The sequence below is a fragment of the Pseudophryne corroboree genome, chromosome 9 (genome assembly GCF_028390025.1).
Source record: "Pseudophryne corroboree isolate aPseCor3 chromosome 9, aPseCor3.hap2, whole genome shotgun sequence".
NCBI lineage: Eukaryota > Metazoa > Chordata > Amphibia > Anura > Myobatrachidae > Pseudophryne > Pseudophryne corroboree.
In genome coordinates, this window is record NC_086452.1 from 62,739,480 (window position 1) to 62,765,091 (window position 25,612).

Below are 25,612 nucleotides of genomic sequence, written 5' to 3' on the forward strand. Positions count from 1 at the left end.
TCACAAGTGAAATTAGCTCCACCTGTGGATCTTTTACTAAGTGTCTCACTGAATGCATCTGCTCACTAACCTACAAAATGTGAGCTGTGTGGAGTCCTGAGGACCAAGTTTAAAACCCACTTTCTTTAAGACAACTACTATTGAATGCCAGTTGTAACAGAGTGGCTCTAATACATACTCCGTTAATAAGTCAGTTCACATTTTCCATTTAACCTCCCCAGACAAGCGCTAGTAAGGGAATAGGAACAGGTGCTGGTTTCAATCAAGTTTTGTACTTTATTAAATATGCCATTGATCAGATCACAGCTAGTGCAGTAATTAAAGTATCTGAGAAAAGTTTGGTACTTTAACATACTATACATGCACTGCTTTATTACTATAATCCATAACCAATTGGTTGCATTGGAATTACCTGAAACAAAACTGTGGAAGATATGGCCAGCAGATAATGCCATCAGCCCACTGAAACAGTTTGTACCCAGCTATCGGAAGGGGCAGCTCACATCAGAGTCTGACCTTTCTGCAAGAAGGGATTTAATCTGGCACTGGAATGAGACCCCTCAGCCACAGAAGAGGCCGGGAGACACTTGGCAGTGCATGATAGATTTAAACCAAAGAACCAGCCGGACAAGAGATTGATGTAAATATATATTTTTATTAACCAACATTACAATATATGTTCCATGCCAGCCTTGGGAGACCAGGGTAGGTCACTTCCTTCAAACCTGTGCAAAACAAATTGAAATGATTCTCTATTACCCAAGCTACAACATTAAGGCAGATTGCAGTCTGTAGGTTCCATAGGTGTGCAATATGCAAGCACCCAGTTACTGAGCAAAGCTAGGGACAGTACATGTTTGTGCTTAAGCAGCAGCAAGGAATATAGAAGCAGGTTTTCCTGCACATATAGTTTAACATCCGACAATCCAGGGCTAGGACACACTGTACAGTTAATGTAAGCATTGTCATCTTCAGATTGGTCAATGTCATCACAGACAGTCAGTAGCAGAACTGGACAAGGTTATCATCAACAGAAGACAATGTGCTGAACAGTCTACTAAAGGAAAGGTTAGATCCAAGCTAGAACAATCAATGTAATTAAGACACAAGTCAGAAAATCTGTTACCTTAACTTTCATATCCAGTATGCCAAGTCTATCTGCATTCATCTGTATCCTTAGACAGACCTATGAAAAAGACAATTATAAGACAGGCTTAAAATTCTGCACTGGAATATAAGCAATCGCTAGGTAATAAGTAGGATTATATCACTCCCAGGTAGAACATGCATGGCCCCAACTGCTCATCACTAAACACCCAGTCACCTCCCCTGCAGAGGTGCACCAGGTTCTGGAATTTCACCACACATGACATTGGATAGGAGCATAAGATAGCATAGATTTGATCTATTACTATCACTAGTACTTGTTAATCAAATTAATGGATGCTCCATATAGGGTAACAAGTGGGCAGTGGACAAGTCTTCCTCAGGTGCACAAGTGTCATCTCTGGTCACTCAGTAGCAGAACTGGACATAGTTCTCATCACAGGAAGAACATGTGCACCACAAGGCACTGTCAAGGTCTGCACCAGCCAGGTGCCAGTCTGTAAATACAGAAAGACAAACCCAGGAGGCACAGTACCTAGTGTCTAACCAAGTTCAAAAACCTGACTGTTACTTGTAGTCTTAATGAGTAAATACAGGAGAACACCAGATCACATCCTACACAGCAGTAGCACCATAACCAGATACATTTGAGTAACTCACCTGGCTAAATGGCACATTGTCCATGTCACCTCAGGTGTGTCAGACCAGTACTGCTCTGGAGTCTTCATTGCCGGTGATCACTGGAGGAGAAAGTTGCATTATAAGCAAGGACATATGTTACACGTATTGCCCTCATTAAATAACATTTCACCTCTTTAGAGAGCCCTAGGCCACCAGGTATTAAATATGACTACACAACTAGAACCGCCCACTAAGTCATCACAACTGGTCTGTAGCTCCTAGTAGTGATGCCTACTAATCCACTGCCCAGTATGCAGTGCCAAGTCTTCCTCAGGTGTACAAGTGTCATCGCTGGTCACTCAGTAGCAGAACTGGACATAGTTCTCATCACAGGAAGAATAGGGTCTGCAGGACAGCACCAGCCACCCAGTATTGCACATGCAGGACAAACTCTGGAGGCACAGCACTTCGACAGAATGGAAAGTTAGAAGACTTGATAGTCTTATTGGTATTCTATACAGGATCACACAAGATACCCAACTGCAGCTCCCCAATATCACCAGCCATCACCTACACAGCAGCAAGTCCATAGCTCATGTCCTTCCTTAGTGTCATTACTCACCTGGCCGAATGGCACATTGTCCAAGTCAACTCAGGTGTTGCAGAACAGCACTGCTCTGGAGTCATTACCAGCGATCACTGGAAGAGAAAGTTGCATTATATAAAAAGAGACATCAATGTGTCAAGACCATGATCTAACAGGGAGAAACCAATTGCGGATGGGTTCTTGGTAGTCCATTACAGGACAGGAGGCCACCTGATAGGCAAGTATGTTTATTATGTGCTGCAGGGTTTTCAGTGCTGAAAACCCTGCAGACACTATTGGATTGCATGGGTACTGGGAGCGCACATACCTGCAGTAATCCAAAATTGCATGTGAAGTACACAAGGTTTTTTAGAGAGGCCTTGCATACCCCTTGCCCAACTGGATTCCCCTGAAAGTCACCCTCATTAAATAATGTCCCACCACATGAGCCCTAGGTAACCAGGTATTTGTCTACTCAACTAGAACTGCCCATTAATACCCATTTTTCATTGACCTGACAAAACCGGGATTTTGCATCAACCTGGGGATTTGTCAGTGGAAACTGCACCCACAAAAAACCCTAGTTGAGACTCAGCAATCCTTCCCAGGTAGCTACCAGGGCTGGACCCATGTGAGAAGCAGTGTAATTGGGTAACCTAGGTCATCCAACCTGGTTGTAGTTTACAGCATGGGAAGAGCTAGGATCTGACAGCTTGGAGCGGACGTCATCAAAGTCCCAGGAGAGGGGAGACTACACCCATGTGCAGTGTACACTGTGCTGACCCAGGTTACCATGGAACTGTTCTGGATTAGAAGAGTTCAAAATCTCTAGTCAGGCCTAGGAAAAGGGGTACAAGAGTAATGACTACTTGTGAGTGTTATTAAAGTAGTGGCTCACGAGCAGTGGACAAGTCTTCCTCAGGTGCACAAGTGTCATCTCTGGTCACTCAGTAGCAGAACTGGACAGTTCTCATCACAGGAAGAACATGTGCACCACAAGGCACAAACAGGGTAGGTCACTGACCCAGTTATTACCAATTTATAAATCACCAGTACACCATCCACGCTGCCTTCATTTGCTGATGGCTAGGAATCATTGATTGTTAGTGAAGTCAACACAAGCATCAACCTGTGATTCACCATCGATGGTGGAAACCCTTAAATCAAATGCCAGCTTTCAGCATCAATCTGGACCTGCACCCTGGGGACGGGTCAGAGCGATGCATTCTCCCACCAATACTATCGCAGCACCCCATTCCCCTGTTCCTGCACTTCCCCACGTACAAACCCCATCCCCCGGAGAGCCACTCACCATGCTGAGCCGGACACGCTGCGGGTCTCCTGCCCGGTCACATAACGGCGGATACCTGGAAGATAGGAGGAGAAGAGTCAGAGCAGGGCCGGGTAGTGCGCCCGCTGGGGGCGGGAGGGGCTGCGGCGCTCAGTTCTCCAAGGTTGTTTCCACACGGTGACTGCGGCTCACAGCAAATCATCACTTGCACCGGGACTGTATGGAAGCCGGGGCCGCGCCGGACATTACTCACCGGAGCTCAGCCGGACCACGTGTCCCCTCTCCTCCCCGGGGCACACCACTACCACCACACATAATGCCAGCAGGAACGAAGAGACTGAGAAACGGCGGACAGCGTCTTATATAGGCGGTAGATCTCGTGAGATCCGCCCACTGCGAGACCACGCCTCCTGCCGACGCGACAGGCTGCCCCTTACTGAATTATGTGTCCCGAATGAATATTTGGCGGCCGCCATTTTCTCGAAGACTAATTAACTGGGTGGGGGGGAAGAGGGAAGAAAGAAAGGGGGCAGTACTGTCAGTGATCATGGGTTGTGCGCCTGCACAGCGAATGATGTTAGGTATCCGTCCGCTGCAGATCGGCCATTGGGGAGATGAAGTTGACGGAGGCTGCTTGTGCACCAGATGCTGCAGTGTGCAGGCTGCTCTCTCCGAAGCAATGCTCTGTGTTGGATGCTCATTATGGTGATGGGTGATCTGTGCCGGGTGCTCATTATGGTGATGGGTGACCTGTGCTGGATGTTCATTATGGTGATGGGTGACCTGTGCTGGATGTTCATTATGGTGATGGGTGACCTGTGCTGGATGTTCATTATGGTGGTGGATGACCTGTGCTGGATGTTCACTATGGTGATGGGTGCTCTGTGCAGGGTGCTCACAATGGTGATGGGTGCTCTGTGCTGGATGCTCACTATGGTGATGGGTGCTCTGTGCTGGATGCTCACTATGGTGATGGGTGCTCTGTGCAGGGTGCTCACTATGGTGATGGATGATCTGTGCTGGATGCTCACTATGGTGATGGGTGCTCTGTGCTGCGTGCTCACTATAGTGATGGGTGCTCTGTGCCGGGTGCTCACTATGGTGATGGGTGTTCTGTGCCGGGTGCTCACTATGGTGATGGGTGCTCTGTGCAGGATGCTCACTATGGTGATGGGTGACCTGTGCAGGATTCTCACTATGGTGATGGGTGCTCTGTGCTGCGTGCTCACTATAGTGATGGGTGCTCTGTGCCGGGTGCTCACTATGGTGATGGGTGTTCTGTGCCGGGTGCTCACTATGGTGATGGGTGCTCTGTGTCGTGTACTCACTATGGTGATGGGTGCTCTGTGCCGGGTGCTCACTATGGTGATGTGTGACCTGTGCAGGGTGCTCACTATGGTGATGTGTGACCTGTGCAGGGTGCTCACTATGGTGATGTGTGACCTGTGCAGGGTGCTTACTATGGTGTTGGGTGCTTTGTGCAGGGTGCTCACTATGGTGATGGGTGATCTCTGCAGGATGATCACTATGGTGATGGGTGATCTCTGCAGGATGATCACTATGGTGATGGGTGATCTCTGCAGGATGATCACTATGGTGATGGGTGATCTCTGCAGGATGATCACTATGGTGATGGGTGATCTCTGCAGGATGCTCACTATGGTGATGGGTGATGCTCTGTGCAGGATGCTCACTATGGTGATGGGTGATCTCTGCAGGATGCTCACTATGGTGATGGGTGATCTCTGCAGGATGCTCACTATGGTGATGGGTGCTCTGTGCTGCGTGCTCACTATGGTGATGGGTGACCTGTGCAGGATGCTCACTATGGTGATGGGGGTGCTGTGCAGGGTGCTCACTATGGTGATGGGTGATCTGTGCAGGGTACTCACTATGGTGATGGGTGCTCTGTGCTGCGTGCTCACTATGGTGATGGGTGACCTGTGCAGGATGCTCACTATGGTGATGGGTGATCTGTGCAGGATGCTCACTATGGTGATGGGTGCTCTGTGCAGGATACTCACTATGGTGATGGGTGATGCTCTGTGCAGGATGCTCACTATGGTAATGGGTGATCTGTGCAGGATGCTCACTATGGTGATGGGTGATCTCTGCAGGATGCTCACTATGGTGATGGATGATCTGTGCAATATGCTCACTATGGTGATGGGTGATCTCTGCAAGGTGCTCACTATGGTGATGGGTGCTCTGTGCTGCATGCTCACTATGGTGATGGGTGATCTGTGCAGGATGCTCACTATGGTGATTGGTGATCTCTGCAAGGTGCTCACTATGGTGATGGATGATCTGTGCAGGATGCTCACTATGGTGATGGGTGCTCTGTGCAGGATGGTCACGGTGGTGATGGGTGATCTGTGCAGGATGCTCACGGTGGTGATGGGTGATCTGTGCAGGATGGTCACTGTGGTGATGGGTGCTCTGTGCAGGATGGTCACTGTGGTGATGGGTGATCTGCAGGATGCTCACTATGGTGATGGGTGATCTGCGATAATGTAGAAGTAAATGCAGTGTAAAGGATGCTGGTAATATTGGGTGCTTTGCAACGTCTCAGAGGGACGCCCTTTGAATAGGGGAATGCTCTCTTCCTTCTATACAGAGGCAAAAAATGTGGCACAGTAATATTGGGCAGGTGAGTGGTGTTAGGGGGAGGGGCGCCTGGTCCTGTGGTTAATGTCTGATGCCGCAGCACAAATATGGGAGGTGGCATCCATGGTGTTGGCAGCAGTATGTAGTGGAACAGGCCGAATTGTGTGGCAGTGTGTCTGCAATACAGGGACCAGGCACAATAAATAATTAAATACCACTGATGTGTAATAGCCACTTAGTGCATCTAGTGTATATTGGGTACTACTATGGTGTGGCATCTTGTGTATAATAGCCACTACTACTCTGTGACCTAACATGTACATGGGTTACTACTACTGTGTGGCTTTTGCATAATGGGCACTGCTACTGTGTGGCGTAACGTGTATGGGGCACTACTACTGGTGGTGTAACGTGTACATGGGGTACTGCTACTATGTGGCATGTGTATAATGGGCACTACTGTGCAGCATAACGTGTGTATGGGGCACTACTAGTGATGGGTGATCTGTTCAGGATGGTCACTATGGTGATGGCTGCTCTGTGCAGGATGGTCACTGTGGTGATGCTCTGTGCAGGGTGCTCACTATGGTGATGGGTGTCTCTGTGCAGGATGCTCACTATGGTGATGGGTGATCTCTGCAGGATGCTCACTATGTTGTTGGGTGATCTGTGCATGGTGCTCACTATTGTGATGGGTGATCTGTGCAGGATGCTCACTATGGTGATGGGTGATCTGTGCAGGATGCTCACTATGGTGATGGGTGATCTGTGCAGGATGGTCACTGTGGTGATGGGTGATCTGTGCAGGATAGTGTGGCCGGAGGACCCATCGGCCACATGGTTAATGGCAGCAACGGCACGTAAGGGGTTAACCCTTTAAGTGCCCGGCGCCATTTTAAGGACAAAAGGTGCTTGGCGCCACTGTTAAATGTACTTACGGCGCCAGGTGTGGACAGTTTAAAAATATGTTTAATAATGTGTCATATGTTATATCGCTGCACAGTGCGCAGTTGGAGAATGATGGACTGCATAGTTATAGAACTGCATGAACAGGGCACTTATGAGAAAAGTACAAGGTATTTTGTTTCTAAAAAGGCCTTGACAATAATTCTTGAGACACTTTTGCATAGAAAGTCGTCTGTTAATTGTCCTAGCTTCAGAAGAGAATAGGTGACAATTGGCATGCTTTTGGTGACCAAACATTTTCTTTGAGATACAAAGGAAGGTTTGGGGAGAAGACTGTTTGTGTTTCCAGCATCTCCTGTTGTGTGATGAGCCAAAACTGGTTTTACATGGAGGTGTGAGAGAGACAGGAACATGTTAATCACATTGGGTGGGATGTACTAAAGGAAAAATGCGGTAAAACCCCCGAAAACGGGGGTTTTACCGCATTTTCAAATTTACTAAGACCCTACCGCCGCGTTTTTTCGCCGTCCAGGGTATCGCCATCTTTGGATGGCGATACCCTATAGAAGCCTATGGGCTTCTTATCGCCGACCGCCGCAGACGCCTCCCCCCCCCGGCATACCTTCCTGCAGACTGCCCTGGACCCGAAAGGTAATTTCCTCGTCCCCCTAGCAACGCAGCCGGAGGTCATTCCGGCTGCAGGGAGGAGGCGCCGGAGGCAGCCTGCTGCTGCTTCTTCCCGGCGTCTAGGCAGTGTGAAAATCCTGGGCAGGTGACGAAGACCCCCTGCAGACCACCTCACAGGTATCGCGGGGGGCCTTCGTCACCGCATTGCGATATTGATTGCATATGTTAGTACATAGCGATCAACGGCGATGTATCTTAATACATCCCGCCCATTGTGTTTTATGAATGCAAACTATTGTGTTTCATTTAAATACAGTTTGATGTAAGATTTCTTAGGCTGCATTATCTAGGATGCAGATTCATGTTTAAATTACAAGAACTTTGTGTGTGATAGGAAGGAGGAAATTGCTTTTTGCAGTTATATCCTTTTAAAATGTAATTTATTCATATATTGTAAGTTATCCTGATTGGATGGAATGGACTCAGGGGTAAACTACCCACTGAGATGCATTGTGGTATAACTGTATAAAAAGAGGAGGCCTGTGAGCTCCAGAGTGTATTATACCAACTACTTTCTGCTGTGAAAATCTTGCCGTATGCTGTTTCCCCTAGCAATAGGGAAGAGTTCTCTTTAGAACTATTGCAAATAAACATCATTTGCCTCAAGAAGAACGCTTCATCTTGTGACCTGCAGGGCTAGGCGAAACCTAGCTCAGTTTTCCGTCTGGCCAGGGTGTAACCAGCATCTCCAAGCTCCGCCATCTACCGGCAGAGGCCTAGTCAAGCGAGTAGTGGGGATTCATCAGCACCACACAGGTGTGGTAAGGTGGCGTGTCGACGCATACAGAGCAGAACCGTGGTTCCAAATGCCACGGCAGGTTAGGAGTTTGGTGGTGGCAGCGTAAACCTGGCCACTGCCCAGTGGGTGGAGTAAGTAACAGGCGGTGTGGCCAGGTCTCGTGTGACCTAAACATCCATTCTGTGTACTGGAGACGGGACGCAAAAGCGGTGAGGGGTTTCGTACGGGACCGTCCGGTCACTGTGGTGATGGGTGATCTGTGCAGGATGGTCACTGTGGTGATGGGTGATCTCTGCAGGATGGTCACTGTGGTGATGGGTGATCTGTGATAGATAATGTAGAAGTAAATGCAGTGTAAAGGATGCTGGTAATATTGGGTGCTTTGCAACGTCTCTGAGGGACGCCCTTTGAATAGGGGAATGCTCTCTTCCTTCTATACAGAGGCAAAAAAAATGTGGCACAGTAATATTGGGCAGGTGAGTGGTGCTAAGGGAAGGGACACCTGGTCCTGTGGTTAATGTCTGATGCCGCAGCAGAAATATGGGAGGTGGCATCCATGGTGTTGGCAGCAGTATGTAGTGGAACAGGCCGAATTGTGTGGCAGTGTGTCTGCAATACAGGGACCAGGCACAATAAATAATTAAATACCACTGATGTGTAATAGCCACTTAGTGCATCTAGTGTATATTGGGTACTACTATAGTGTGGCATCTTGTGTATAATAGGCACTACTACTCTAACGTAACATGTACATGGGTTACTACTACTGTGTGGCTTGTGCATAATGGGCACTACTACTATGTGTCGTAATATGTGTATGGGGCTCTACTACTGGTGATGTAACGTGTAGATGGGGTACTACTACTATGTGGCATGTGTATAATGGGCACTACTACTGTATAGCATGTGTATAATGGGCACTACTATTGTGCAGCACAACGTGTGTATGGTGCACTACTACTGTGGTGTAACATGTACTTGGGGAACTACTACTATGTGGCATGTGTATAATGAGCACTACTACTCTATGGCATGTGCATAATGGGCACTACTACTGTGTTGCATAAGGTGTGTATGGGGCACTATTACTGTGGTGTACCATGTACATGGGGAACTACTACTGTGTGATGTAATGTGAATTTTGGGCACTGTGGAATAATGTGAATTGGTGTAATTTTTTGCAGTACAAATAATGTAACATAGATCAGACTTGTTTCATCTTATGTGGCTCACGGGGTACATAACCTAACATAGGTAGACTCGTAATATTGCCTAAGTAACTTTTAATATATTGATATAGGGAGTCATTCCAAGTTGATCGCTTGCTAGCAGTTTAAAGCAGCCGTGCAAACGCATTGCCGCAGCCCACTGGGGAGTGTATTTTCGCTTTGCAGAAGTGCGAACGCCTGTGCAGCAGAGCGCCTGCAAAATCATTTGTGCAAAACAAGACCAGCCCTGTAGTTACTTTTTGTGTGCATTGATTCTAACGACGGTGGGATGGCTTTTGACGTCACACACCCGCCCAGCGAACGCCCAGCCATGCCTGCGTTTTCCCCGACACACCTGCGTTTTTCTAAGCACTCCCTACTAACGGTCGGTTGACACCCAGAAACGCCCACTTCATGTCAATCTTCCTGCATTGTGCCGTGCGGCTGAAAGCTTCGCTAGAACCTGTGCAAAACCACAAAGGACTTTGTACCTGTACGTCGCGCGTGCGCATTGCGGTGCATACGCATGCGCAGAATTGACTGTTTTCTCTAACGTCCTAGTGGATGCTGGGGACTCCGAAAGGACCATGGGGAATAGCGGCTCCGCAGGAGACTGGGCACAAAGTAAAAGCTTTAGGACTAGCTGGTGTGCACTGGCTCCTCCCCCTATGACCCTCCTCCAAGCCTCAGTTAGATTTTGTGCCCGAACGAGAAGGGTGCAATCTAGGTGGCTCTCCTGAGCTGCTTAGAGTAAAAGTTTAAATAGGTTTTTTATTTTCAGTGAGACCTGCTGGCAACAGGCTCACTGCATCGAGGGACTTAGGGGAGAGAAACGAACTCACCTGCGTGCAGAGTGGATTGGGTTTCTTAGGCTACTGGACATTAACTCCAGAGGGACGATCACAGGCCCAGCCATGGATGGGTCCCGGAGCCGCGCCGCCGGCCCCCTTACAGATGCTGAAGCAAGAAGAGGTCCATAAATCGGCGGCAGAAGACTTTCCTGTCTTCATAAGGTAGCGCACAGCACTGCAGCTGTGCGCCATTGCTCTCAGCACACTTCACACTCCGGTCACTGAGGGTGCAGGACGCTGGGGGGGGGGCGTCCTGGGAAGCAATGAATTTACCTTAGTTGGCGAAAAATACATCACATATAGCTCCTGGGCTATATGGATGTATTTAACCCCTGCCAGTTTTCCAGAAAAAAGCGGGAGAAGAGCCCGCCGTGAAGGGGGCGGGGCCTATCTCCTCAGCACACAGCGCCATTTTTCCCACACAGCTCCGCTGGTAGGAAGGCTCCCAGAATCTCCCCTGCATCCTGCAACTACAGAAACAGGGTAAAAAAGAGAGGGGGGCACTTATTTGGCAAAATAACAGATATAAGCAGCTATAAGGGATAGACACTTATTGTAAGGTTGTCCCTATACATATATAGCGCTCTGGTGTGTGCTGGCAAACTCTCCCTCTGTCTCCCCAAAGGGCTAAGTGGGTCCTGTCCTCTATCAGAGCATTCCCTGTGTGTGTGCTGGGTGTCGGTACGTGTGTGTCGACATGTATGAGGAGGAAAATGATGTGGAGGCGGAGCAATTGCCTATAATGGTGATGTCACCCCCTAGGGAGTCGACACCTGAATGGATGGCCGTAATTAAGGAATTACGTGACAGTGTCGGCACGTTACAGAAAACTGTTGACGACATGAGACAGCCGGCAGCTCAGTTAGTGCCTGTCCAGGCGTCTCAAACACCGTCAGGGGCTATTAAACGCCCGTTACCTCAGTGGGTCGACACGGACCCAGACACAGACACTGACTCCAGTGTCGACGGTGAAGAAACAAACGTATTTTCCAGTAGGGCCACACGTTACATGATCACGGCAATGAAGGAGGTTTTGCACATCTCTGATACTGCAAGTACCACAAAAAGGGGTATTATGTGGGGTGTGAAAAAACTACCCGTAGTTTTTCCTGAATCAGATGAATTGAATGAAGTGTGTGATGAAGCGTGGGTTACCCCCGACAGAAAACTGCTAATTTCTAAAAAGATACCGCCTTTTCAGGCTCAGTCCTTTCGTCCCCATAAGGGCAAGCGGGCAAAAGGCCACTCATATCTGCCCCGGGGCAGAGGAAGGGGAAAAAGACTACAACAGACAGCTTCTTCCCACGACCAGAAGCCCTCCCCCGCTTCTGCCAAGTCCTCAGCATGATGCTGGGGCCTTACAAGCGGACTCAGGCACGGTGGGGGCCCGTCTCAAGAATTTCAGCGCGCAGTGGGCTCACTCGCAAGTGGACCCCTGGATCCTGCAGGTAGTATCTCAGGGGTACAAATTGGAATTCGAGACGTCTCCCCCTCGCCGGTTCTTGAAGTCTGCTTTACCAACGTCTACCCCCGACAGGGAGGCGGTATTGGAAGCCATTCACAAGCTGTATTCCCAGCAAGTGATAATCAAGGTACCCCTCCTACAACAGGGAAAGGGGTATTACTCCACGCTGTTTGTGGTACCGAAGCCGGACGGCTCGGTGAGACCCATTTTAAATCTGAAAACCTTGAACACTTACATAAAAAGGTTCAAGTTCAAGATGGAGTCACTCAGAGCAGTGATAGCGAACCTGGAAGAAGGGGACTACATGGTGTCTCTGGACATCAAGGATGCTTACCTCCATGTCCCAATTTGCCCTTCTCACCAAGGGTACCTCAGGTTTGTGGTACAGAACTGTCACTATCAGTTTCAGACGCTGCCGTTTGGATTGTCCACGGCACCCCGGGTCTTTACCAAGGTAATGGCCGAAATGATGATTCTTCTTCGAAGAAAAGGCGTCTTAATTATCCCTTACTTGGACGATCTCCTGATAAGGGCACGGTCCAGAGAACAGTTAGAGGTCGGAGTAGCACTATCGCAAATAGTACTACGACAGCACGGATGGATTCTAAATATTCCAAAATCGCAGCTGATTCCGATGACACGTCTGCTGTTCCTAGGGATGATTCTGGACACAGTACAGAAAAAGGTGTTTCTCCCGGAAGAGAAAGCCAGGGAGTTATCCGACCTAGTCAGGAAACTCCTAAGACCAGGCCAGGTGTCAGTGCATCAGTGCACAAGGGTCCTGGGAAAGATGGTGGCTTCTTACGAAGCGATTCCATTCGGCAGATTCCACGCAAGAACTTTTCAGTTGGATCTGCTAGACAAATGGTCCGGATCGCATCTTCAAATGCATCAGCGGATAACCCTGTCTCCAAGGACAAGGGTGTCTCTCCTGTGGTGGTTACAGAGTGCTCATCTCCTAGAGGGCCGCAGATTCGGCATTCAGGATTGGGTCCTGGTGACCACGGATGCCAGCCTGAGAGGCTGGAGAGCAGTCACACAGGGAAAAAATTTCCAGGGCTTGTGGTCAAGCATGGAAACGTCACTTCACATAAATATCCTGGAACTAAGGGCCATTTACAATGCCCTAAGTCAGGCAAGGCCTCTGCTTCAGGGTCAGCCAGTATTGATCCAGTCGGACAACATCACGGCAGTCGCCCACGTAAACAGACAGGGCGGCACAAGAAGCAGGAGGGCAATGACGGAAGTGGCAAGGATTCTTCGCTGGCTTGGTACCCGGAAATTCAAGAGATGCTCACGGAAGACCCGTGGCCTCTACCTCTAAGACAGGACCTGCTCCAGCAGGGACCATGTCTGTTTCAAGACTTACCGCGGCTGCGTTTGACGGCATGGCGGTTGAACGCCGGATCCTGAAGGAAAAAGGCATTCCGGATGAAGTCATCCCTACCCTGATCAAAGCCAGGAAGGATGTAACCGTACAACATTATCACCGTATTTGGCGTAAATATGTTGCGTGGTGCGAGGCCAGGAAGGCCCCTACGGAGGAATTTCAACTGGGTCGATTCCTGCATTTCCTGCAAACAGGACTGTCTATGGGCCTCAAATTAGGGTCCATTAAGGTTCAAATTTCGGCCCTGTCGATATTCTTCCAAAAAGAACTAGCTTCTGTACCTGAAGTTCAGACGTTTGTCAAGGGAGTACTGCATATACAGCCTCCTTTTGTGCCTCCAGTGGCACCTTGGGATCTCAATGTAGTGTTGGGATTCCTAAAATCACATTGGTTTGAACCACTCACCACTGTGGACTTGAAGTATCTCACTTGGAAAGTGGTAATGCTGTTAGCCCTGGCTTCAGCCAGGCGTGTATCAGAATTGGCGGCTTTATCCTATAAAAGCCCTTACCTAATTTTTCATACGGACAGGGCAGAATTGAGGACTCGTCCTCAATTTCTCCCTAAGGTGGTTTCAGCATTTCACTTAAACCAACCTATCGTGGTGCCTGCGGCTACTAGGGACTTGGAGGATTCCAAGTTGCTGGACGTAGTCAGGGCCCTGAAAATATGTTTCCAGGACGGCTGGAGTCAGAAAATCTGACTCGCTGTTTATCCTGTATGCACCCAACAAGCTGGGTGCTCCTGCTTCTAAGCAGACGATTGCTCGTTGGATTTGTAGTACAATTCAGCTTGCACATTCTGTGGCAGGCCTGCCACAGCCAAAATCTATAAAAGCCCATTCCACACGGAAAGTGGGCTCATCTTGGGCGGCTGCCCGAGGGGTCTCGGCTTTACAACTTTGCCGAGCAGCTACTTGGCCAGGGGCAAACACGTTTGCTAAATTCTACAAATTTGATACCCTGGCTGAGGAGGACCTGGAGTTCTCTCATTCGGTGCTGCAGAGTCATCCGCACTCTCCCGTCCGTTTGGGAGCTTTGGTATAATCCCCATGGTCCTTTCGGAGTCCCCAGCATCCACTAGGACGTTAGAGAAAATAAGAATTTACTTACCGATAATTCTATTTCTCATAGTCCGTAGTGGATGCTGGGCGCCCATCCCAAGTGCGGATTGTCTGCATTACTTGTACATAGTTATTGTTACAAAAATCGGGTTATTGTTGTTGTGAGCCATCTTTTCAGAGGCTCCTTCTGTTATCATGCTGTTAACTGGGTTCAGATCACAAGTTGTACGGTGTGATTGGTGTGGCTGGTAATGAGTCTTACCCGGGATTCAAAATCCTTCCTTATTGTGTACGCTCGTCCGGGCACAGTATCCTAACTGAGGCTTGGAGGAGGGTCATAGGGGGAGGAGCCAGTGCACACCAGCTAGTCCTAAAGCTTTTACTTTGTGCCCAGTCTCCTGCGGAGCCGCTATTCCCCATGGTCCTTTCGGAGTCCCCAGCATCCACTACGGACTATGAGAAATAGAATTATCGGTAAGTAAATTCTTATTTTTTCACTGATCGCTGCGCTGCGAACAACGGCAGATAGCGATCAACTCGGAATGAACCCCATAGAGAGAGAGAACCAAAAAATGTCCAACAGAGGGTATAATTAGGTAAACCAGCACTCCACCTTATAAAGTGCAAAACAGCATAATTTAATGCATAAAAAAGGAAGAGCTTTTACATTAGCAGCATCATAGTAATCCATATAAGGGATATTCTATCAATAGCAGCATCATACTCATCTATATCAATGACATTCTCATTTTTGATTGAAAAAGCAGTCTTTATTTGGCATAAAGAAGCAAAAAACATACGAGTACATTGACAAACATAAGTACCGTGTCGCAGCACGCCAAAACACAGTACAGATGCAGACGGTATAGTGCAGTCGAAGAACTACGGCACAGGCCTGAGCCTACACTATAGTTCTCGGACTGCACTATGCATTTAAACTATACAATAACACAACAGTTAATAAGGCTATGGGTGTGGAGGGAAGGGGGGTGAGGGAGGGTGAGTCACATGCCCGAAGCTTTATTGAAAGACAGACACATATAAGGGGAGGGGCAATAAATAGAAAGACATCAATAAAACAACAGACATTGTGAGTGAGGGGGAAGGGGCCACGGTCCCAAAGTCTCATTATTCAGTCCAAACAAGGGGAGAGGGGCAGAAAAAGGGGGTTTTTAGTCCTCTTCTTCCTCAGGGCTGTCCATGATGGAATAGTCTCTGAGCAAGCTGTGAACCAGCCTGCAGCAGTCCTGGATGGACATCCTCTCCCTCCGCAGAATGAGTCGGTTCCTGGCTAGCCACGAAGCGTCCTTAACACAGTTCATAAGGCGCCAGGCTTCCTGGATCGCCCCAACGGTGTGGATGCCAGGGAATAGTCCGTAGAGTACCTAATGGTACGTAAGAGAGTTCCTTGGCACACAGTTTCAATGACATTCTCATCTGTTAGCTGAACACGGCCATCCCAATTTATCACCTTTATCAAAGGACATCCACCTTTGTGTCTATTTTTCTATTATTGTTTATGACCTAGCACCTACACATTGGAGAATAAGTGTGTGCAGTTTGGGAATAAAAAAAAAAAAAAAAAAAAAAAATATATATATATATATATATATATATATATATTTATATATATAATGTCTTTGGGGGGGGGGCAAATTTCATTGTGCTGTGGGGGCCAAAAACCCTATTTACGCCTCTGCTGATGGATACCGGTATGTTACACCAGCAGGACATGGGTGCCCGGGTATGGGAGTAGAGCACTGTGTGCCTAAGAGAGCTATAGTGCACAGGACGTGGTATGTATGGGACTTGTAGTTCCCTGGCTGCGCATACATAGTGATTACTATAGTACACTGCACAGGATGTGGGGAGTATGGGACGTAGTTCCCTGCCTTTGCATACATAGTGGTGTCTATAGGGCACATAATACATAGCACAGGACATGGGGAGTATTGGAATTGTAGTTTCCTGGCTGTACATACATAGTGGTATCTATAGTACACATTGGGGGTCATTCAGATCTGATCACTCCTGTGCGTTTTCCGCCCAGCGGGCAATCAGATCCGAACTGCACATGCGTATGCACCGCAATGCGCAGGCGCGGCAGACGGCTGCAACGGGGATCGCCGGTCAGCGACGGGATTGTGCGAAAGATCCATTTGCACGGGTGTTCGCAAGGAGATTGACAGGAAGAGGACGTTTGTGGGTGGCAACTGACCATTTTCAGGGAGTGTCCAGGAAAACGCAGGCGGGATCAAGCGTTTTCAGGGAGGGTGACGTCAAATCCGGTCCTGAACAGGCTGATGTGATCACAGCTGCAGTAAGTCCTGGGCTGCACAGAGACTGCACAAATCCGTTTTTATGCAGCTCTGCTACACATGCGCAAATACACTCCTCCCCCTGTAGGCGGTGACTATCTGATTGCAGGACAGTGAAAATCACTGCCTAGCGATCAGATCTGAATGACCCCCATAGTACACTGCACAGGACTTGGGGCCTAATTCAGACCTGATTGCAGCAGCAAATTTGTTAGCTAAAGGGCAAAACCATGGGGTAATTCTGAGTTGATCGCAGCAGGAATTTTGTTAGCAGTTGGGCAAAACCATGTGCACTGCAGGGGAGGCAGATATAACATGTGCAGAGAGAGTTAGATTTGGGTGGGTTATTTTGTTTCTGTGCAGGGTAAATACTGGCTGCTTTATTTTTACACTGCAAATTAGATTGCAGATTGGGGGTGATTCCGAGTTGTTTGCTCGCTAGCTGCTTTTAGCAACATTGCACACGCTAAGTCGCCGCCGTCTGAGAGTGTATCTTAGCATAGCAGAATTGCGAATGAAAGATTAGCAGAATTGCGAATAGAAATTTTTTAGCAGTTTCTGAGTAGCTCCAGACTTACTCAGCCATTGCGACCAGCTCAGTCCTTTTCGTTCCTGGTTTGACGTCACAAACACACCCAGCGTTTGCCCAGCCACTCCCCCGTTTCTCCAGACACTCCTGCGTTTTGCAACTCTAACGCCTGCGTTTTTCCGCACACTCCCATAAAACGGCCAGTTTCCGCCCAGAAACACCCACTTCCTGTCAATCACACTGCGATCAGCACAGCGATGAAAAAGCTTCGTTATGCCGTGAGTAAAATACCTAACTTTTGTGTAAAATAAATAAACGCATGCGCTCTGCGAACATTGCGCATGCGCAGTTAGCGGATAATCGCAGTATAGCGAAAATCTGCAATGAGCGAACAACTCGGAATCACCCCCATTGAACACACCACACCCAAATCTAACTCTCTCTGCACATGTTAAATCTCCCTCCCCTGCAGTGCACATGGGGGGTCATTCCGAGTTGTTCGCTCGTTGCCGATTTTCGCAAACGGAGCGATTAAGGCAAAAATGCGCATGGTACGCAGTGCGCATGCGCTAAGTATTTTAGCACAAAACTTAGTAGATTTTCTCGCGTCCGAACAAAGAATTTTCATCGTTGAAGTGATCGGAGTGTGATTGACAGGAAGTGGGTGTTTCTGGGCGGAAACTGACCATTTTCTGGGAGTGTGCGGAAAAACGCAGGTGTGCCAGAATAAAACGCGGGAGTGTCTGGAGAAACGGGGGAGTGGCTGGCCGAACGCAGGGCGTGTTTGTGACGTCAAACCAGGAACGAAACGGGCTGAGCTGATCGCAATGTAGCAGTAAGTCTCCAGTTACTCAGAAACTGCTAAGAAATTTCTATTCGCAATTCTGCTAATCTTTCGTTTGCAATTCTGCTAAGCTAAGATACACTCCCAGAGGGCGGCGGCCTAGCGTGTGCAATGCTGCTAAAATCTGCTAGCGAGCGAACAACTCGGAATGAGGGCCATGGTTTTGCCCAACTGCTAACAAAATTCCTGCTGCGTTTAACTTGGAATTACCCCCATGGTTTTGCCCTTTAGCTAACATAATTAGGCCCTTGGTGTGTATGGGACTTGTAGTTCTCTGGCCGCACATACAGTTTCATTCCAGCTGTTAATGAATTCCAGGACTCTGCCAGTTGTCGGTTCTTCATACGCTGTTCCAGTATTGGAATACACACCATTTACCAGCGGACAGGATGCCCGTTGTCAAGATCCTGACAGCAGCATACCACCCGCCAGAATGCCGGCAGCGGGGCGAGCGCAAAGTGTCCCCTTGCGGGCTCGGTTGCTCGCTGCGCTTGCCACATGATCTATTCTCACTCTATGGGGGGTATTCAAATGTTTGAAAAGTCAGTTGGGTTTCTGGTTTTTCCTATCTAATAGAAAAAAAAAGAGACCCAACCAACTTTTCAAACAATTGAATATCCTCCTATGAGTCTCGTGGACACCCACGAGTGGGAATAGTCCTGGGTTGACGGGATACCGGCTGGCGGCACAGTCGACTGTCAGGATTCTGGCATTGGTATCCTGACCACCAGGATCCCGACAGCCAGCAAATTGAACGGATCCCCCAGTATCATTCCTGCTGTACATGAGCACTACCAGTCTCCTGTGCATTAACTGATCTCAGCCCAGCACCTGTTCATTTGCTGGTCTCAGCCCAGTCTCCAGTATTACCTCTAGTGTAATCCAGTCTCCAGTATTACCTCTAGTGTAATCCAGTCTCCAGTATTACCTCTAGTGTAATCCAGTCTCCAGTATTACCTCTAGTGTAATCCAGTCTCCAGTATTACCTCTAGTGTAATCCAGTCTCCAGTATTACCTCTAGTGCAATCTAGTTCCAGTCTCCATTATTACCTCTACTGCACTCCAGTTCCAGTCTCCAGTATTACCTCTAGTGCACTCCAGTTCCAGTCTCCAGGATTACCTCTAGTGCACTCCAGTTCCAGTCTCCAGGATTACCTCAAGTGCACTCCAGTTCCAGTCTCCAGTATTACCTCTAGTGCACTCCAGTTCGTCTCCAGGATTACCTCTAGTGCACTCCAGTTCCAGTATCCAGTATTACCTCTAGTGCACTCCAGTTCCAGTACAGGTTGAGTATCCCATATCCAAATATTCCGAAATACGGAATATTCCAAAATACGGACTTTTTTTTAGTGAGAGTGAGACAGTGAAACCTTTGTTTTTTGATGGCTCAATGTATACAAACTTTGTTTAATACACAAAGTTATTACAAATATTGTATTAAATGACCTTCAGGCTGTGTGTATAAGGTGTATATGAAACATACATGAATTGTGTGAATGTACACACACTTTGTTTAATGCACAAAGTTACAAAAAATATTGGCTACAATGACCTTCAGGCTGTGTGTATAAGGTGTATATGTAACATAAATGCATTCTGTGCTTAGATTTAGGTCCCAACACCATGATATCTCATTATGGTATGCAGTTATTCCAAAATACGGAAAAATCCCATATCCAAAATACCTCTGGTCCCAAGCGTTTTGGATAAGGGATACTCAACCTGTATTACCTCTAGTGCACTCCAGTCTCCAGGATTACCTCTAGTGCACTCCAGTCTCCAGGATTATTCTAGGGCACTCCAGTTCCAGTCTCCAGTACTACCTTTAGTGCACTCCAGTCTCCAGGATTACTTCTAGTGTACTCCAGTTCCAGTCTTCAGTACTACCTCTAGTGCAATCCAGTCTCCAGTATTCTCCTGAGTACTCCAGAATATTCCAGTTCAGTGCCTGCTAGTCCTACAAATTGTCTTAGTCTGCAATATCTTCGAATAGACTCTAGTTATTTCAAGTATCCTCCTGATAGCCTATGAGGAAGTCCTATATACGTCCCTCCAGCGGAAGACCAGAGCATGGGAGCTGGTGCTCTCCAGGCCTTTGCGGCCTGACTTGAAAATCAGGAAACTGTTCAACAGCAAGTGACGCAGTGTTTACAAGGGCTTTCATCTCCGCTAGACAACATACAGGCATCATTGAATACCTCTGTTCCCGTTTCTAATGTGACATCATCCATTCCAGTTTCTCCACCAGTATCTACCCACTAGCCTCGTCTCCAACTTGCAATCCATAGTAGATATGAAGGTGACCCCAAGCTCTGATGTGGTTTTCTCCACCAGTGCGAGATCCACTTTGAACGCCTACCACATAATTTACCAACACCAAGAACAAGGATTCCGTATATTATTTCCCTTCTGTCTGGCTCCGCTTTAGACTGGGTATCCCCATCATGGGACTGAGCAGGTCCACTTATGTCAGACTATCCTGGATTTATTTCTGCCTTCTGCAGAATTTTTGACGAGCCTGCCAGAACATCCTCTGCCTCCGCTGATATACTTCGCTTGTGTCAAAGGACGCAAAATGTTGGACAGTTCGTGGTACAATTTAAGACTGTTGCTTCTGTGCTTTGCTGTAACGATGATGTATTAAGAGCCACTTTCTGGACTGTCCTATCTGCGAAAATTAAAGATGAACATGTTTCTGGTGATCATCCAGAGAGTCTAGATGAATTAATTTTGCTTTGTATTAAAACTGACCTACATGTGAATAGAATACATTGTTTGCATAATGACAGAGGTGGATATACAACCCCCAGTATATCTCTAGCCATTTTGCTAAATACTATGCATCTCTCTATAATCTATCAGTGGATCCCTTAACCCCTCAACCCAATATGGACACCATGGCCAATATTTACTAATATTCGTGTTTGTGTCGGATTGTGTAGTGTTTAAACTCGTCTTGTATCGGGTGCATTTTCATGCAACTTTTTGAAACTATATACGCCAAGTTGCGAAGCAGTCGACTTTATGCTTTTCGTGTTTTCCGATGTCGATGCCAGTCGTTTTTTTTTGGCCCATTTGCGGCCGTCATTGTTGTTTGCGTACGTATTTTTGTTTTTTTGTGTGTTTTTTTTCCCCGCGGTCGCATTTTCACTTTTAGTTTAGTTTTTCCTCCCTGTTCGTGATTGGTTGTGTTTCAGATGGTAGGAGTGTCTGTGCGCAACCATATAAATACGTCCCAAACCATCCGCACCTCGTGGGTTTAGTTAGTGGTGAGGAGGGAGGTTGTGCTGTGGAGGTTGGTGAGTAGTTGGTTTGGTGAGGAGTTTTTTGGGCGATTTCTGAGTGCAGTATTGTGTTTGAAAGTAGCCTTGTCATTCTTGTAGTCTTGTTTTTTGTGGTTTTGTCTCATTTTTGGTCCAAGTTTTTTTTTATAGTCCCTTGTCAGTGTGTGTGTGTGTGTGTGTGTGTGTGTGTGTGTGTGTGTGTGTGTGTGTGTGTGTGTGATTTGTGCAGTGGTAGCTGCAGAGTGTGTTGTTTGTCTTTTTATTTTTCTGTGTTAAGTGTTTAGACACACAATTATGTGTGACTCACAGTGGGTGAGGTGGAGGGTGTGAGTGAGGGGGAGGAGGTCGGTCAGGTGGAGGAGGTGAGTTTGAGTGAGGTTAGTGAGGTGGAGGAGGTGGGTGAGGTTGCTGCAGCAGCCTCAAGTGACAGTGATAGTGACAGTCAGAGTGCTCCGCAGCCACGCACCACTACTAAGACTGGGCGGAATGTCAAGTTTACTTATGCAGAAAATGTGGCATTGGTGGGGGAGCTGATGAAGTATCAGCGGCAGCTATTTGGCCCTGAGTCCGCCAAGGTTCCAACACGGAAGAAGATGGTGTTGTGTGTGAAAGTTGTTGCTGCTGTCAATAGTGAGGGGGTTGTCAAGCGGACGGAGGACACGTGCCGCAAACGGTACTATGACATAAAGCGACATGTCAAGTCCAAAATGGCCAAGGAGGCGAAGTCGGCTCGAAAAGCCGGTGGTGGCCAGCCCTATATTGCAAGATATCTGGAGTATGAGGAGCTCATGCGGAGTGTAATACCTCCTGAAGTAGTCTCTGCAACCCATGTCCGGGATTCAGATAGTCCCAGGAAGAATGGTGAGCATGTGTATTTGCATTTACATTCTATGGTTTTTTTTTTTTATTAATTCTAATGTGTTTCATGTGACGTTGCATATTACTCCCATCTTCAAGTGTGTGTCAGCAAATACCTTGTTTTTGGTAATGTTTTATACAAAAGCCAATGTAACATCTTACTTTATTGTATGTCATGTTTTTTTTTTTTCACTATATTTTCCATGTGTAGTTTGGACTTGGTGTGTCATAGAATTGTCCTGCAGTAATGTATTCCTTTTGCACATTTTGAAAGTTTACATTTTGACTAGGTTTGAGATTGATGTTATCCATGTGCAATGTTGTTAAAACTGTGTTTGTCATGTTAGAGGCTGGAGTAGTGGAAAGTGGTTTTAAAACCACTTACATGTGTAATGTCCTTATTACTGAATGTTTTCTTTTTTGACAAAAAAACACTTTGTTTGTTGAGTTTGAGGCTGTATTTCTACCCAGACACAACACTGTTTTATTTTTTTTTTATTTTTTTTGGTGTTGTATTTTTGATTGCCTCATATAGTGGTAATGTGTGTTTGGAGTGCCACATCACAGAGCAATTTCTATATTGCATATGTAATATTTGACCTTTCATTACCAAATGAAGATGTGTGTGCTTTTGGTTGTTATTGACTGTATTTTGACTTGTGTCCTATGTCTGTGTCCTGTTCATGTTTTTCTGTGTTGCACTTTCCATAGTGCATATGGCTATTGGACAATCTTTATTGTTTTATGTAGTGGTTTCTTGGTTTACGGTCCATATGTTTTTTAAAAATGCAAAACACGCTCTTTTTATTTAATGAATGTTTATAAGTATAATGGGTGGATGTATCCACAATAGCATGATTACATGATTTCTTATTTTGGTTTTAAAGTGTTGGAAAAAAGCAGTACTGGTTGTCCGACAGTAACTCCCATTACATTTGATGATGTTGACGCGGCGGAAGCAGGTAAAGTGTCCATTGTAGTATAGGGTATGTTTGTAAAGGAATGGCCATAACAACATTTCACTTTCAATACTAGGTCCATCAAAAGAAGTCAGGAGCAGCAGAAGTTGGACTTCAGTAACACAACAGGCAAAAAAAATGGGCCAGCAAAGAAAGCAAGGTCTGATGTCCAGGGCCAACCACAGCAGGCTACCCCGCCACGAAGATTATCGACAGTATGTTCGGGCCCCACACTCCAAATTTTGGACACACTTCCAAGACGTGAACCACACTCCCCTCAGCTTGATTGTGAGTATCAAACTGTAAAAAAATTTTACAAAATATATTAATCAAACTTTTAAACGCATTAAGTCCAAACACATAAAAATATGATATACTTAACGAAGTCAGTAAAAGATGAAATGGAATCCGAGCAAAATGGCCTTGTCCACATCCTGTAAATATAGGTATGTCCACTTCAGCCATACAGTAGCACATTGTGTGTAAGATGCTGCAACATAAACTCATGTTTATTTTGTGAAAATAGTACCGTATTTTTACAATGTAACACATGTGTGTTTGAACTAACATGGCCAAATACATATAAAAACATTACTATGTTTGTTTAAATACAAATATAAGGTAACACATTATGTATTTCAATGTGTTTTTATGGTGGAGTATGTGTGATCTACAAGAAAACTAATGTGTTTGCTTTCACAATGAAGTAACCAGACCCATTTGCCACAAACAGGCATATGTATGTATTTAAGTTATGAGTGATGATGTTGCTATGCAGGATATCTGGAAGCAACAGTCAATGACATGTGTTCCATGTGTAGTGATTTGTTAGAATTGATCAAACATATGGCTAGCTAATGTTTTTTTTTTTTAAATTTCTGCTTCTAGTCCTGGTAACAGCATCCCTCCGCAACATCAGCAAACAAGCAGCAGTTCTGGTACGACTACTCCAAATATCACGCCAATGTCATCACCACCAAGACGCTCCACCAGAGCACGCCAACATGACAGTGGTAAAGGCAAAGGGCAGGACAAGCAGCCAACCAAAATCAATTAACATTGAAAACTCACATTTTTTATTTCAGAGAAGTAAATCGTAAGTGTATGTTTGTTAAAAAAAGATATAACACTTAGCTCCTTGACAATTTGAACAACATCATTAATGAGAAGTGGTACAAACAGCAACAGGAAATTCGTATGCACATTTATTCTGTACCATTTTTGCAATTTTTTGGAGGAGGGAAATGTTTGTGATACGCATAGATGTTAGCAGGAAGTAACCAGACCACTTGATTTTTTTCTAATCATTACTCTTTCTAGATTCCAATCAATCTCAGATCCTGCACACACAATAATTGGCAGCCAGGCATAATCATCCATGACAAATGCAACTTACAATGTGAATTAAAACTGGTTTACATTTCTTCTGTAGAGGACTTTACAAGAAAAACACAATAGAGTTGTGTAAAAGTGTCCTAATATGTTTGTGTACATTTATAATTTTTCATAACCAAAATGAATGACATTATTGTTGTGGCATGTTTGTGTGTGTAAAAAATTAGTAATCATATTTAAAAACCTGAGTCACAACCCACAAAATAAAAAAGATTTTAACTTTTAACACTAATGTGTGTAATAATGGATATATGATGAAAAATGTGTATTGACTTTTAAAAGTCCAAATTTACTCCAGCAAACATAAGGCAATAAATTATTTTGGATGAGACAAGTTTGTGTCCCTTTTATAGGCATGATAAGTCAGGTGTGAATGATTTGTAAGTGTCAGCACATGTAAACTCGGCTGAAAAAAGCAGGTCTATTTTTTTGCAGATTTTTTAACGAATCGCATAAAAATACGACCGCATTTGACCACTCAGAGACTAACACCCAAATACGAATGAATAGTGAATTCCCGTATTGTATGAAATAACAGCCGCGTTTGACCGATGGTCTATTCATTTGTATTTCTGAACTTTGCTAATCAAACCATTACGAATAGTCCAAACACTGCCGAGATTGGTGCTTAGTGAATTCCCGGATTGGGACTTAGAAAAAAAAACACAAATCGGACAAACTCGAATTCTTAGTAAATTTTGGCCCATAACTTCATTCCTGTCAAACTTTAATCTACCTACGTTTACAGAGGAAGAATTATCGCTTGTAAATGCCCCATGGAAGCTTGAAGAGGTATCACCTATCATAAAATCATTGGCTAGAGCAGGGCTGGCCAAACCGGTCCTCGAGATCTACCAACAGTTCATGTTTTCTAGGCCTCCTGGAGATCTGTAGAATTGTCAGT

The 25,612-nt window shown here is 46.2% G+C and overlaps 1 protein-coding gene, 1 long non-coding RNA gene and 5 other non-coding genes across 7 annotated transcripts; 1 reads left to right on the plus strand and 6 right to left on the minus strand.

The window, feature by feature from the left end:
- Positions 1–470: 470 nt before the first annotated feature.
- Positions 471–599, minus strand: LOC134959601 (small nucleolar RNA SNORA35). Its single transcript, XR_010187610.1, has one exon. It is a non-coding gene; the product is annotated as a small nucleolar RNA SNORA35 (small nucleolar RNA).
- A 36-nt stretch (positions 600–635) lies between these two features.
- On the minus strand, positions 636–3,962 carry LOC134957488 (uncharacterized). Its single transcript, XR_010186616.1, has 6 exons — positions 3,859–3,962; positions 3,627–3,681; positions 2,351–2,427; positions 1,768–1,847; positions 1,127–1,186; positions 636–725 (listed from the first exon to the last, which is right to left on the minus strand). It is a non-coding gene; the product is annotated as an uncharacterized LOC134957488 (long non-coding RNA).
- LOC134959585 (small nucleolar RNA SNORD38) lies at positions 967–1,037 on the minus strand. The gene has a single exon (XR_010187594.1). It is a non-coding gene; the product is annotated as a small nucleolar RNA SNORD38 (small nucleolar RNA).
- LOC134959581 (small nucleolar RNA SNORD38) lies at positions 1,482–1,553 on the minus strand. Its single transcript, XR_010187591.1, has one exon. It is a non-coding gene; the product is annotated as a small nucleolar RNA SNORD38 (small nucleolar RNA).
- Positions 2,054–2,125, minus strand: LOC134959583 (small nucleolar RNA SNORD38). Its single transcript, XR_010187592.1, has one exon. It is a non-coding gene; the product is annotated as a small nucleolar RNA SNORD38 (small nucleolar RNA).
- Positions 3,228–3,297, minus strand: LOC134959584 (small nucleolar RNA SNORD38). The gene has a single exon (XR_010187593.1). It is a non-coding gene; the product is annotated as a small nucleolar RNA SNORD38 (small nucleolar RNA).
- A 14,283-nt stretch (positions 3,963–18,245) lies between the features above and the next one.
- On the plus strand, positions 18,246–25,042 carry LOC134957489 (uncharacterized). Its single transcript, XM_063939456.1, has 4 exons — positions 18,246–22,357; positions 23,242–23,316; positions 23,390–23,601; positions 24,202–25,042. The coding sequence occupies exons 1-4, from the start codon at positions 22,030–22,032 to the stop codon at positions 24,208–24,210; spliced, it is 624 nt and encodes a 207-aa protein (XP_063795526.1). The 5' UTR covers positions 18,246–22,029; the 3' UTR covers positions 24,211–25,042.
- The last annotated feature ends 570 nt before the right edge of the window (positions 25,043–25,612 follow it).

Bases quoted from the DNA above. Each gene is read 5' to 3' on its own strand.
- LOC134957489 (XM_063939456.1), top strand. From the start codon at position 22,030: ATGAAGTATCAGCGGCAGCTATTTGGCCCTGAGTCCGCCAAGGTTCCA. The intron at 22,358-23,241 runs GTGAGCATGTGT...TTGGTTTTAAAG, and splicing joins AGATAGTCCCAGGAAGAATG to TGTTGGAAAAAAGCAGTACT. The intron at 23,317-23,389 runs GTAAAGTGTCCA...TTTCAATACTAG, and splicing joins TGTTGACGCGGCGGAAGCAG to GTCCATCAAAAGAAGTCAGG.